General features: G+C 51.1%; 1 protein-coding gene and 1 long non-coding RNA gene across 3 annotated transcripts; both read right to left on the bottom strand.

The window, feature by feature from the left end:
- Positions 1-526: 526 nt before the first annotated feature.
- On the bottom strand, positions 527-2,089 carry DIRAS3 (DIRAS family, GTP-binding RAS-like 3). 2 transcript variants are annotated; one of them, XM_014937118.1, is made up of 2 exons: positions 2,011-2,089; positions 527-1,417 (listed from the first exon to the last, which is right to left on the bottom strand). In XM_014937118.1, exon 2 carries the CDS (start codon positions 1,329-1,331, stop codon positions 735-737), a length of 597 nt encoding a protein of 198 aa, XP_014792604.1. In that variant the 5' UTR covers positions 1,332-1,417; positions 2,011-2,089; the 3' UTR covers positions 527-734. The 2 variants fall into 2 exon arrangements, with proteins under 2 accessions (XP_014792604.1, XP_014792593.1); XM_014937107.1 differs by lacking the exon at positions 2,011-2,089 and adding an exon at positions 1,649-1,960.
- A 9,150-nt stretch (positions 2,090-11,239) lies between these two features.
- On the bottom strand, positions 11,240-13,571 carry LOC106885497. Its single transcript, XR_001411451.1, has 2 exons — positions 13,467-13,571; positions 11,240-13,052 (listed from the first exon to the last, which is right to left on the bottom strand). It is a non-coding gene; the product is annotated as an uncharacterized LOC106885497 (long non-coding RNA).
- Positions 13,572-14,030: the final 459 nt, after the last annotated feature.

The raw sequence follows: 14,030 nt of genomic DNA, 5'->3' as shown, positions 1-14,030 counted from the left end.
ACTTAAACTAGTACTTAAAACAGCCCGATTACCTTAATTAAGGAGGCAGCTCTTGCTTAAGGAATCACCCCTGGACCTGGAGCCAGAGCACATGGAAGTTCCTGCCTCAGTGAACAGAGCAAAGGGGGTAAAAAAGCAAACAAAGCGATTAGATGCAGGTAAAGATGTAATTACTCAGAACTGCAGAAGTCTCAGGGAATGCAGAGCACACAGGAAAACTTAACTCCCACCACCTAAAAACTGTGTCTTTGGCAGGCAAGCCAGCCTGCCTGCCAAAAATGTAAGGATCTGGAGCCACACACCTGTTTATTTGCAGTGCAAATGCCTAGTTTTGTTAAAGATTTGCTCGGGTCAAAAGATGCCTGAAAACAAGTACTACGCATTAGAAACACCATGATTTCTTTTGAGCTAATAGGCTGGAAATACTTAAAAAACAGTGTGTTTTCACAGGAATAGAGATGTTTGTCTCTGACTGACATTTTTCCTCTTCTGTAAACTTCTTGCATTAAAAACTTCTCGTCACATGTAATGGCTAACATTGAACGTTTATTGTTTTAAAAAAATACACATGCAGAAAGCCATCCTTTTTAAAACCAGCACATAAAATAACCCAGCAGAGATTTCAGAGAAAAGCAATAGCCCTATGAAGTCTGAAACCTCCGGCAGAAACATATTTTGCAGGAGTCCACGCTCCGATTGCACCACGCAAGCGGCGCGAGTCCAGCCAAAGTCAATCACATAACAGAGCACTTGCCTTGCAGTTTATCTTTCTTTTTCTGCTGCTTGGATTTCTTTCCGTCCACCTGGAGACTGACAGTTCTCCTCTTCTCCAGATTCAAGAGCTCCTGGAAGAGCTCCTGCACGTTGTAGTTCATTTTGGCTGACGTTTCCATGAAGGAGCACTTCCACTTGCTGGCTAAGGCTTGCCCCTCGCTGGCATCCAGCTCCCTCTGGGTCTCGTCGCTTTTGTTACCCACCAACATGATGGGGATTTTTTGGATGTCCCCTTTGATCTGACAAATCTCCTCGAAGATAGGCTGAAGGTCTTCCATGGACTGCCTGCTGGTGACAGAGTACACCAAGATGAAAGCATGCCCTTTGGATATTGACAGCCTCTGCATAGCGGGGAACTGATGGCTTCCCGTGGTGTCTGTGATCTGCAGGGTGCAGATGCTCTTATCGCAGCTGATGACCTGCCGGTACGTATCTTCGATGGTGGGGATATAGGTTTCCCTGAAAGTCCCCCTCACAAAACGAAGCACCAAGGAGCTTTTGCCAACCCCGGCTGCTCCAAAGACAACCACCCGGTAATCATTGCTTTGTTCAGGCATGTCTGCTGCGCTGCGATCTTAACTGGAGATTTTTAAGTGCAAAAGCCCGCGTTCTTCAAGTTTACACACCCCTGCACAGAGGTGGCCTGCGGAGAGGGGAGAGGGAGAGAGCAATGGGGAAAGAGAGGAGCAGGGGGAGAGAGAAAGAAATCATTCACATCACCTCGGTAATATTACGCTCCGTTATTGAAATAAGCCATTAAGTAAGTCGCTCCCCTCCCATCCATTTTTTCTTAAGGAGAAATAAAAAGCAAACATACACATACACACACAAGGCGTATACCCCATGCACACTTAATAAGGGGAAAGGAATTCACCTGTAGCCATCGGCTCCACCGTCCAGAGAGCCGAGCCCGAAAGCGCCTGGCAGCGGCGGGGAGGCTGCGCCGCCTCCGGCCGGAGCCCCGCCGCCGCGGGGAGGGGAGAAAGGAGAGGGGGGGCTCCCTGCCACCTCCTTCCTCCTCCTCCTCGAATGGATGGATGGATGCGTGGATGGGAGGATGGATGGATGGATGAAGGAACGGCCGCAGCCTGTGCCACCTCCCCGGGCATCGCAACGCGCAGGCGGCCGGGCGGGACACGGCTCCGGGGGAACGGGAGGGTGAGGGCCCTGCCCCTCCGCCTCAAAATAATCCAACCTTCCCCCTCCCTCCTCAAAATAAATAATCAACACAACCACCTGAATCTGATGATTAAAGGAGCCGAGTCTGGGTGCTCCGTCCTTTCCCCGTTCCGTGCACAAATGCTCTTTCCCGCCGTCCACCCCCCCCACCAGCACCGCTGACAGGATTTACCGCCCCTCACCTGGCCCTCCCGCTCCCCACCTCACACTCGCGGCTGATTTTTACCCTAAGACGTTAAAAGGCGGGTGGGTTTGCCTGTCCCGCTGCCGTTAGAAGCGGGTGGGTTTGCCTGTCCCGCTGCCGTTAGAAGCGGCGGGGATGACCTGAGGCACCGCCGCCACCCTCCCTCAGAGAAGCCGCCCAGCCTTTCGGACCGCTCAGGTCCACTGCTTTGACACAGCTCCCTCAGACCGGCCAGGAAAACAAAGAGTTGCATTTCGCAATCACAAGTTGTATTTCTCCTCCTTTATAAAGGAATGTCCCCAGACACCGTCTCTCGGCAGCCCCTCTCTGAAAGCAACCCGGGTAACCCGGTGCCTGACAGGGCAGGCGGCCATGTCCGCCGTCCCCCCCCACACCGGCTTCACCGCCGAAGAGAACCGGGCCCATGGCGGGCAGGAGATGGCGCTCCACCATCGGCTGCAGCCTCACGGCCCCGCCATGGCGGTGTGCGGCCGAGCTCGGCCCCTTTCCCCGGCCCCTTTCCCCCCTGCCCGCCCGCGGAGCCAAGCCCTCCCTCACACCCCAAAATGGCCGCCGGCCACCATGGCGGCCCCCTCAGTCAGGCGCGAACCCGCCTTTCCACAGCCACCCACCCGCACCCACAGAGGGACCATGCCAGCGGGGCTTGTTAGCGGGTTAATATGGATGTCTTAATTAGCGAGCCACGCCAGTGGAGGGCCCATCTCACACGCCAGGGTGAGACATTGATTATTTATCTCAAGAGTCACGCACAGCCGGGTGTTTGATGGCTTCCCACAAATCCAAGCACATCACACGGGACTTTCTGCGTGGTTTATAAACACATTTTACATCATCATTGCCATATTAGTACCTCCTACCTGATTTGATTTGTTAGTAATTTACATATGGTTGCACAATAATTGAGTTGTAACAAATACGCATGCTCAGGGGAGTGGTCTTCCCCTGGGCGATGGCCTTCTTGACCTATTGGCGTGTTTTTTAGTATTATAATGAAGGTGGTTCAGCTTGGGACACTCTAAATCCTCACCGTCTTGCCAAGTTGGCTAAATTCCCCAAAACATGTTGATTAGTAGTGTTCTCAAGGTCCGTATATTCATCTGTTCCAGGGTGTTCCTCCTCAGGAATGTTAACAGTGCTTGCTTTCCTTGATTAGGAGTTTGTTCTTTAATCATTCTTGGGGGTGTTGGTGGATGAGAAGCTCCACAGGAGCCAGCGATATGGGCTAGCATCCCAGAAACCTCCCCACCCTGGGCTGCATCCCCAGCAGTGTGGCCAGCAGGGCTGGGGGGGGATTCTGCCCCTCTGCTCCCTTCTGGGGAGACACCCCCCAAACTCTGGGGCCATCACCATCAGAAGGACATGGAGCTGTTGGATGGGGCCAGAGGAGGCCCTGGAGATGCTGGGAGGGCTGGAGCCCCTCTGCTGGGAGGGGGGGCTGAGAGAGTGGGGGGATTCAGCCTGGAGAAGAGAAGGCTCCGGGGAGACCTTCCAGCCCCTTCCAGTCCCTAAAGAAGGGGGGCTCCAGGAAAGCTGGGGAGGGACTCTGGATGAGGGAGGGGAGCCCTAGGAGGAGGGGGAAGGGTTGGACCCTGAAAGAGGGGAGATGGAGCTGAGCTGTGGGGAAGAACTTGTTTGGTGGGAGGGTGGTGAGAGCCTGGCCCAGGTTGCCCCGAGAAGCTGTGGCTGCCCCATCCCTGGAGGGGTTCAAGGGCAGGTTGGAGGGGGCTTGGAGCAACGTGGTGTGGTGGGAGGTGTCCCTGCCCAGGGCAGGGGGTGGCACTGGGGGGGCTTTAGGGTCCCTTCCCACCCAAACCATTCTGTGATTCTATGATTCTGTGAACAGCAACGTCTTGCATCATTACAATTAAAACCAACCCTGTGCCTGATTGTGAGCGGGAGGGGGTTGTTGCATTGCCTGGATGAGAATTCTTCTCTTTTTTTCCTCTAGAATGTTTTGTGGGTTTTTTTTTCTGAGCATGACCTCAGGCTTGGACCTGTCTGGAAGTCTGTAAAAAGCCAGAAGGTCCCTGGGCTGCCACCAGGGAGTCATCATCATGCAGCTGAGCTACCTCAGGGGAGAGGATGGTCTCCAACCAGCGTGTTTGGACAGGGCCAGGCCCTGGGAAAGGAGGAATACGCCAATTTTAAAATGTGACAAAGGGCATTTGTGGTGCTCTGCTGCTGGAACGTTCAGCAGGAAGAGAACAAGGCAGACAAATGTCCCTGTTCAGAGCTCAGCTCTGACCAGGAGCCTTGAAAATGGGGGTGTCTTGGCCAAGGGGTGTCTTCAGGGTCTGGGTGTGTTGTCTGTAACTCTCCTGCTGCCCAAGATGGGGGTGTTTAAGAAACCCTTTTGCAAAGCTTCGTTCTTTTATTGTTGTTACAGTTAAATTACAGCAGGAGAAACTCCACAGCCAAAGGGACCCGTACACCCGCCTGAGGACCTCCCTGTTCCACCGACCTCAGGATAGGACAGTCCAGTCCAGAGCAATTTCCCCCTTCACAGAAGCGGTAACTGGTTAAAGATAGTGCCATAGATGTTTCCCCTGATTCTGTGAACCAGAGGGCCTGGTTTGGGGAACAACAGCTGCAAAAGAGGCAAATAAAATACTTCTGAAAGTCTACAGGAATGTGGTTCTCCTCAGCTTCTCCTGCAGACCCACCTGGCCTCCCGTCCACCCCAACCACACACATTTCTGCCTGGCCCTTATGTATAAAGGCTCACAGTCCCCTGTTCTTCCTGTGGAATAAAATCGCATAAATAATAATAAATTATTAATCAACCCGTGGTTCCAAAAGCCATAGTTATATCCTCATCACAGAAGGGCGATGCTGCTGGGATGAGGACAGAAGCTTCTGGCTGGGGAGCGCTCAGGCCTGTAAGTTGAAGAGTTAAATCTCTTCAGCAACAATTGTCACAGCTGTTGGTGAAGAAGTTGAGAGGTGGGAGTCCGTCTCTTCTCTCAAGGAACAGGCAATGGGACAAGAGGAAATGGCCTCAAGTTGCCCCAGGGGAGGTTTAGGATGGACATTGGGAAAATTTCTTCACTGAAAGGGTTGTGAAGCCTTGGCAGAGGCTGCCCAGGGCAGTGGTGGAGTCCCCATCCCTGGAGGGATTTCAAAGCCGGGCAGAGGTGGTGCTGAGGGACATGGGTCAGTGGGGGTTTGGGCAGGTTGATGGTTGGACTCGATGATCTGGAAGGTCCCTGCTACTTGCTGCCTCAACGACTCAATGCTATTTTCCCATCTGGTTTGCACCCAGGTCTATCCTCACTAAGCAGCAAGCCTTGTAATGCTTGCCTCCCCTCCCACTCCAAAAAAAAAAAAAGGTCTTTGGACCCATTTCGTACTGCTCCCAAATTTTTTTATCGAACACGAAAAGCCCAGAGGATTTCCTCAAGTAGCTTCAATCTCAACACAAGGCCCTGTCAAGTCCTGTCATCATTTCTCTGCATTATTTACTGGGGGGGAAATAAAAGCAGATGCTCAGCTCCTGGGCCAGCTGGTTCAGGCACAGAAGCAAGATATCTCCATGTCAGCTGCTGATAATGATTAGGGCTGATTCTCAGCTCAGCTGCACGAGATAGAACCAGAACACCTGATTTTTGTGAGGTTCTCAGAAACACCTGGATAGATAGAACTTGGGTCAAATCCATCCAAAAAGTAAGGGGAACTATAGCTGAGACCTTCAAAAAAAAGAGCCTCTAAAGGCAGGAACGTGCCCAGTTGCACGGAGCTACTTTGAAAGTTCCTCTCTGAAATTAATAATAAGAAATTAATAATGAAGATAATGAAAATAGGGGAGTAAAGCAGATTTAACAGTATGCTAATCAACATTGCTTCATGCTCAATACACAGGGATGGAAATTAGCTCTAATAAACTGTACTGCCATTATATCAGAGAATTATTAATGCTGTAATCGCAGCTGCTGAGTCACAACTATGTGGAGAGCTGATGTCATCTGGGAGATCTTCTCCTGCTGTTAATTACTCATCTCAATAAACCTACGCTCAGCTCCGTAGCTGTAAATACAAGGGGTAGTAACCACGTAAAATTACTTGTGTTAGACTCTGAGCAAAACCATGTCATGAGAGGCCAGAGGAACATTGCCGGGGTGGCAGGGTGCCCAGAAGAAGTGTGAGGACACGTGTGGTCCATGTATGTGGCATATGTGACCAGGGTCCCATGTGTGCTGGCAGCAGCATGCTCCTGTGCAGGTATCGCTGCAGAGGAGCTTGTGGAGATCCACCTGGTCACATCAGCAGTGATTTCCTACAGGCTTTCACCCAGCAGCCCTTTCCTCTTCATTGGTTATGGCTCCTGCAATCCCATAACATCTTAGTTTTAAAATCCAGATATAGTTATGAAACGCTCACCTCAGGGTCTCTGGCACCATCAGCTGACCCATGCCCATTTCTCTCCTGACCTTCATACTGACTGTGTCCTTGGGAATTCCTAAATCCACACGGTACCTGGGCTGTCCCGACTGCAAGCGTTTGGTGGGGAAAGTGTCCTGTTTAATCTGCGGGGATTTACTAGGGGAAATTCAAAGATTCCTCTGCAAGAGCAGAGACTTTCCCTGTGCAAAGGCTCCGCTTCCCTGTGTCCTTTGGGACTGCTGGCAGCATCCCGGGGGGAAACACAGCAGGGCCGTGACAGAAGTTGTCACCAGCCCTTTCTAATCCAAGAAATGGTTGTGTCCACTTGGGTTTCCCCTTCTCACCCGCCTTTGATTTCCCGAGCTAACTTGTGAAACATCGTTTCTGCTGTTTATGAGATATTTATTAGCCACAATGAAACGCTAACTACTAATTAGTAACTTACCCGCTGTCTCAGCTAGCCATGTTTGCTTGAAGGCAGATAGACCACTTCCAGACAACATTTTCCAAGCCTTCCAAGGTTGGGGATGGATTTACTGTTGTCCATCTGAATCCAATGGGATGGTTGTGCTGGGGATCTCCCCCTTTTCATCAGGTTTTGGCTGTGTTTTGCCCACCACAGGGCTCGGCTACGTGCCACCTACCTGGGTGCAGAACCAAGCCCAGCATGAGCGAGAAGACGGCTCTTTCCGAGAGCTAATTGTTTGCTAATTAAGGTGATATGGAAAGCCAACAGGCTGCTGTGCTCGCGGGAGGATTTCTTGACTCTTCTCCAGAAATGGGATGGGTGAAGATGATCAGATCCCTTTTCTGTAGTGATTTCCCCAAGATTGTTTCTGTTCTGTCAGGACTCCCTTGGGACTCGTGTGAAGATGATCAGATCCCTTTTCTGTAGTGATTTCCCCAAGATTGTTTCTGTTCTGTCAGGACTCAGGGGAACTCTCAGGGGTTGCACATGAACATTCTTTCCCAGGTCACCAAGCCCAGGCGTTGCTCCTCACTGCTTTTCTCTCCATGTTTGGGGGGGTGGTGTGTGAGGGTAAATCTTATTAAATTAAATTACTTAGCAAGCATCAGGGACACCCCACCAAATTCACCGGGTTCCTTTAGAGAGGAGAGAGTCTGCAGGGTCTGCTTTAACCTCGTCCTGGAGCTACGCAGATTAAATTGTGCAGGTCTATGATTTTGGGATGGAGGGGGAGCCACCTCATACAGCCCCCACCACTGCCTCCCCCCAGCATGGTCCTGGCAGAGAGGAAGAGCAAGGGGTTCCTGCTCCTGAGCACGGGTGGGCACCCCAGAAACAGGTTCCATGCGAGGTGTGACAGCTCTCAGCTCCTGTATGGATTCCCACTCATCCCATCCTTACCCAGATCCCAACACTGAGTAACAACCAGGATGAAACCAGGCCAGAAAACAAGCACTTTGGGCAATCCTGGGTTAGAAACCAATGGATTTTACTTCCTAGATCACTACAGCAGAAGTTCTGCGAACTCTGGTTCTGAGCTCCTGAAGTGAAAATGTCCAACTTTGGGGTACCACTGAGGCACGGCACCAACAGCTCCCAAAGACCCCTGGGGTCTTGCTGGGGGATGTCCAAGTGACCCAGGGCACAGCAAGGAGCACAGCACCCTAAGGTTTGGGGACAGGAACCTGCCCTGCTTTGTCCTCGCTGTGCCCCATTTCCACTGCTTCTCCTCTGGAGCCCACCAAGGCTTTCCTTTGCTGGTGGGAGATGGAACTTGATATTCACAGCCAGTAGAGCCCACTGTCTTAATATTGCTTTGAATGTCACCGATTCCTGCTGAGAGGTACGAGACAGCAGCTGAAGGCAGAAAAAGGATTTTTCCTCTGGAATTGCATAAATTATTATTAAAACCAGAGGATTTGTGTCACTGGTGCGTATTGCTTCTCAGAAAGGATGTCTCTTCTGAGCTATGCCGATACTTGGGAGTGCAGTTCAGCCTGTAAAATATTTATTAGGAAATGTTCCGGAATGGATTATCTATTTTTGAGACATAACATCCATCTCATAAGCGAGCCTCATCTGTGCTGGAAGAGCGCCCTTCCTCTGGAAGGAAACTCTGGAGAGCTTTAAGCACAACGAAACCAGGATGGAAAAAAATAGAAGAAAACACTCCTGCCTGCTATTATAATGGATATGAGCTTTCCTTGACTCAAGATGATGAAAAAGAGCTTTAAGCACAACGAAACCAGGATGGAAAAAAATAGAAGAAAACACTCCTGCCTGCTATTATAATGGATATGAGCTTTCCTTGACCCGAGATGATGAAAACAGCCAAAGGATGGGATGGTATTTCAATGGCCCCCCTGGAGCAGATGCCACCACGGCTGGGGATGGGAGGAAGCAGAGATGGAGCAGAAGTGGTGGCTCATCCTGGGCAGCACCAGCTCCAGACTCCTACACACATCAGGGATGGAGAAGCAGGAGGTGCTGACAATCATAGCCACGATGAGCTCTTTATATTTTATTTAAAACTCTAGATCCAAAGCCTGACGTGCGTATTGATTTCCTGTAACAGTCTCCGACAGCTCAAAGAGCCACGGGCGCTTGCCGAGTGTCATGTCAGGTGCCAAGCAGGAAAGCAGACCCGTCATGCACGTCTGTGCGCCACCCACAGAGCTAAATCCTGCCAAAAATAAAGCTCTTACTGCTTATTGCTTATTTTACCCCCATAAAAATGCACTGGCTGTGTCTCATCTCCGCGAGCCGGAGTGACAGTCGTTTATAACACGACCGGAGCGGAGGTGAGCAGCGTCTCTGGCTCCGTACATCTCGTCTCCTGCAGTTCAGTCCCTGCAATTATTTCCCCAGGAATAAAGAAAACACTTTATTACGAAATCCCATACAATGGCCTTGGGCTGCAGGACTTGTGGTGGGAGAGGGGACTCCTTCAGTGTCCCACAACACACTAGTTACCCGGGGACTGCTGGGAGCGGGCTTAAAAGGGACGGGAAGAGAACACCAGCACTTCCCTCTCCCCAGCACCACTGGAGACTGGGGAGTCTTGGATCCTTGCTGGAACACTCAAACCCACCCAGTTGCTCCTTCCCTTCTTAAGCTGGGACACACGGACCAGCTCCACCCCACAAGCCTTGTTGCTGGAGCTTGTGGCCAGCAGCCATGTGGTGACAGCTGTATAGCCTTTGATCATTTTTGTCACCCTTCCCCGAGCCTTTCATTGATCTAACGTACCCTTTCACAGGGATGGACACCTGGTTCACAAGCCCAGTTACCCCAGAACACCATTGCAAACATCACGAGGGGTAATGGCTTCAAACTGAAAGAGGGGAGATGGAGCTGAGCTGTGGGGAAGAACTTGTTTGGTGGGAGGGTGGTGAGAGCCTGGCCCAGGTTGGCCAGAGAAGCTGTGGCTGCCCCATCCCTGGAGGGGTTCAAGGGCAGGTTGGAGGGGGCTTGGAGCAACCTGGTGTGGTGGGAGGTGTCCCTGCCCAGGGCAGGGGGTGGCACTGGGTGGGCTTTGAGTTCCCTTCCAACCCAAACCATTCTGTGATTCTAAAACCAGTCAAACTGTTTCAGCCAAAGAGAGCCATGGTCCCCAGCTCACCCACGAAGGTCTATCACGACCCATTTCCCTTCTCTTACTCACTTCTTGTGCTCGTAACCCCACCACATACCTCTTAAAGAAACCCTCAGGCAGTTGTCCCCATTCCTCTCCAGTTCTCACCGTGTCCTTGGCCCGGCAGCACAGAACCACGTAGCTCCTGGGACAGCTCGGACCCTGAGCAAGACCTTGCAGGTGACAGGAACTTAGACACATAAGCACATTTCCCAAATTTTTAGTGATCTGTCTTCTCTTTTCCTCTGGCTGGAAGGCGTGTCCCGCTGGCAGCAGAGGGCAGCAAAGCCCTGCCAGGGCAAAGAGCCCAAAGAGAAATCTTGGGACGAGAGGCCGCGTGGGAGGGTGGCAGTGGTTTTACAGTTACTTAAAATTCATGAATTTGCTCTTTTGCAATTCATTAGAGGGTGGAAGCGCTGTGCTGCCTCTCCTCTGCCTTCGGGCAGCCCTCGGTCCTCACCACGGCAGAGGCTGCCGCAGCCACGGGCTCTCCCTAAAAACTCCCCGTCCCCTTTCATGTGCCATTTGATCAAGGCAGCCCCCGTTAGGATGGGAACTTCAAGCTGTTGATATTGGAATTCATCTGTCATCATCACATTTTCCATGACTTCTCAAGTGCAAGTCTTTGGGAAACCTTTTCTTCCCCCCCCTGGATTATAGACAGAAAGAACGTGGGACGCAGCAGGAGCAGCGCCTTTGAATACAGCACAGAGGGAGGAGAATGCCCAAATCCTGGGGTAACAGCCAACTTGCCACCTTCCCAACTGAGCTGTGGCCACTCTGGGGCTGGCAAGAGGGGACAGGCAGGTCCAGGGGACTTTTCCTGAAGGAAAACCCAATGGTAGTGGGATCAGACTCCAGCTGGGCCAGGGGAGCTGCAACCCACGCTCCAGAGACAAGGAAGAAACGGCTCGGGCAACGATTAGTCCTAAAGCAAAGGTTTTTAAGGGCAAAAAGAGAGATGCAGGAGAAAAATCATCTGAGTGAGTCAACTGTTTCCCCAGCAGCAACTTGCACCACTTGCCACTGCCTGAATAAACTAAAAGCACACAAGATCCCAGCAGAAAAGCTGTGATTTCCCAGGCAGGCCCACCACAGATCCACAATATTGTATATTTTATTTAAATTAACAAAAACTACACGTTTCCCAGGTTGCTTAAAGCATTCTGTAAAAACCGGAACTCAGCCTAAACAAAAAAAAAAAAAGGATATATTTTAATAAGACCCAGGGACTATTTCTGAGACATATGAGTAGGACTTAGGAATTAAGAAATTAAAAAAAAAAACCCCCATACACACACGCACGCACGCAGACACGCGCCCCGTAAACAAACTGTTAGTGTTTGACACAAAATTTGGTTTGAAAGCTGCCCCCCCCCCCCCCCCCCCCATTTGTAAGGAGCCTTTACAAAACGCAACGCTACACTACGCTGTAAAAGAAACCACGGACGCACTGATGGCAACAACATAAATATCACACAAAGAACCCAAGGGAAAAAAGCCACGTTAAAGTTGCAAAGTCGAGCACTGGGCCAGGAACAGTAATTGTGCCCCCTCCTTTTTTTAATGATTTCTTTTCAACTACGTTTCTTTTCAGTAACGGGGCAACACATACCACTCTAAAAAAAACCAAACAAAACCAACCCAAACTTATAAAAAATGACTAGTATTGCAGTTCAAGTATCCAAAATGACCCAAAGTTACTCCCTGGAGCAGCGTTCGGCACGGCTCCGGTGACTCCACACGCTCGGATGCGGCATCACGAGGGGCTTCACCCCGAGCTTTCAGCCTTCCTTGGCACCCAGACCATGCCAGGGGTAAGGGGGGAGCCGGGCATCCTGGTTGGGGGGCCACCAGAATTGCCTTCTCTTAAGAAAACACAATAATATCTTGAATTTATCTTGAATTAACAATAACAAGGCAACCCTTCCGCAGATGGGGTCTGCCCGGTGCGCTGCACCCTGATGGGAGACCCATGTGATGGAGCACAACTTGGGGGTCCCAGTAACCAAAAGGAGGCAAGATTATCTACACTATCCTCTTTTTATTTAAAATGCCACTTTACTGAGTGCTGTTCTTACTGGGATCATAACAGCCCAGCACCTCCTGGTGCGATTCCTTCCGCACAGGTCCCTGGGGGAAGTCCCCCCTGGGAAAGGCCAGCGAGGGGACAGATGGGGTCCCTTGGCTGGTCCTGCACGTGGCCGAGAGGCAAGCACTGGCCTTCTGGCCTCATTCCCTGATGGACTGGGAAAATACAGAGAAATTATCTGAATTCCTCACCCCAGTGGAAGTATTGACTTGTCGGAAGAATCTCAGGGAAGGGAATGCAAAAGGCAAAGGAAGGTGGTGCTGTGTTTGGTCACCAAGATGCTTGGGGTGGTGAGAGGGGAACCATCAGTGGCTTTGGGAGCTCCCAGCCTCTCCCCAGATATCTGACCCTTCAGCAACAGACAGATTCTTATCTTTTAGGGACAAAACTGGGGGGTTGAGTTGTACGTTAACTAGCAGTTAACATGGATATTTACAGGTGACAAGGTCTCCTGGATCCTCCAGGTCCTGGATGGAGATGTGCCCTGAGCAGCCACACTTCCTCCTGCACACACCATCAACACTTTTCTTAACTGGTCCCCAGCATGGTCCCAGTTAACTCCTCCACCCCGTATCGGTTCCCAGTCCCCTGGTGCTGCCAAGAGCCTGACCTGCCCAGGCACAGCGTGGGGGTGAGCAACCTCATCATCTGCTTTTCCTCCAAAAAGCCAATATCCACCTTAGTACATGACAAGGGGACTTTTTTTTCCAAGTCTGATAATCCCTGGAAGAATCCAGCTTGGCCAAGAGCGCTCCATCCCGGCAGCGTGAGGAGGAGTGAGATCGCCTGGAATCCCCTGCTCAGCTCATGGACATAGGACCTGAGAAGACAATCCTTCCCGTGGCCTTCCTCTTCTCCCCATGGCACAAAAACAGCTTAAAAATGAAGGATCCGTAACAAAAAAGGTGGGATGGAGGAGGACAACAAGAGGGAGAGAAGCCCAAGGGGCTGAGAAGAGGCAGGAGCTGGTGGTGGGACCAGGATCTCTGGGACCTGGGGACAGGAGCACCCCTTTCTCCTGCAGCTCAGCTCAGACACCCAGTTTTTACATTCCTCTACATTTAACAAAAAGCTGCAAAACCTGCTGAGAAAGCGATGTCACTGCTTCTGCTAAAATCTTACTTATTACAGTCTACTCCCCTCCCCAGCGGCGTCTTGTTCAAGCGACAGAGGTTTGCTGCGGGGCCCTACCCAAGACTCAGACAATTTCAGTGCAGTTATAGGGACATAGGACCTGAGAAGACAATCCTTCCCGTGGCCTTCCTCTTCTCCCCATGGCACAAAAACAGCTTAAAAATGAAGGATCCGTAACAAAAAAGGTGGGATGGAGGAGGACAACGTGGTGGGAGCAGGATCTCTGGGACCTGGGGACAGGAGCACCCCTTTCTCCTGCAGCAAAGCTCAGACACCCAGTTTTTACATTCCTCTACATTTAACAAAAAGCTGCAAAACCTGCTGAGAAAGCGATGTCACTGCTTCTGCTAAAATCTTACTTATTACAGTCTACTCCCCTCCCCAGCGGCGTCTTGTTCAAGCGACAGAGGTTTGCTGCGGGGCCCTACCCAAGACTCAGACAATTTCAGTGCAGTTATAGATGATGGAACTAAATATTTTTAACAATGATGAGGCTGTATTTCCCCCCGCCCCAACCAAGATTTGTTTAAGGAGAAAACTCCCAATACTGATGAGTATGTGCTCACCAACCGAGCTCCTTTATGCGCAGGCACGTGGCAGCCAAATAAAAAGTGCCCGGCGTCAGCTCTGCCCCTTCCCCACCTTCTATAGATGATGGAACTAA

Source organism: Calidris pugnax, unplaced genomic scaffold (genome assembly GCF_001431845.1).
Source record: "Calidris pugnax isolate Ruff unplaced genomic scaffold, ASM143184v1 scaffold29, whole genome shotgun sequence".
NCBI lineage: Eukaryota > Metazoa > Chordata > Aves > Charadriiformes > Scolopacidae > Calidris > Calidris pugnax.
Note: the sequence above shows the minus strand (reverse complement) of the source record. Positions and strands in the feature narration are given on the sequence as shown.

Coding starts and splice junctions, on each gene's coding strand:
- DIRAS3 (XM_014937118.1), bottom strand. CDS start 1,331: ATGCCTGAACAAAGCAATGATTACCGGGTGGTTGTCTTTGGAGCAGCC.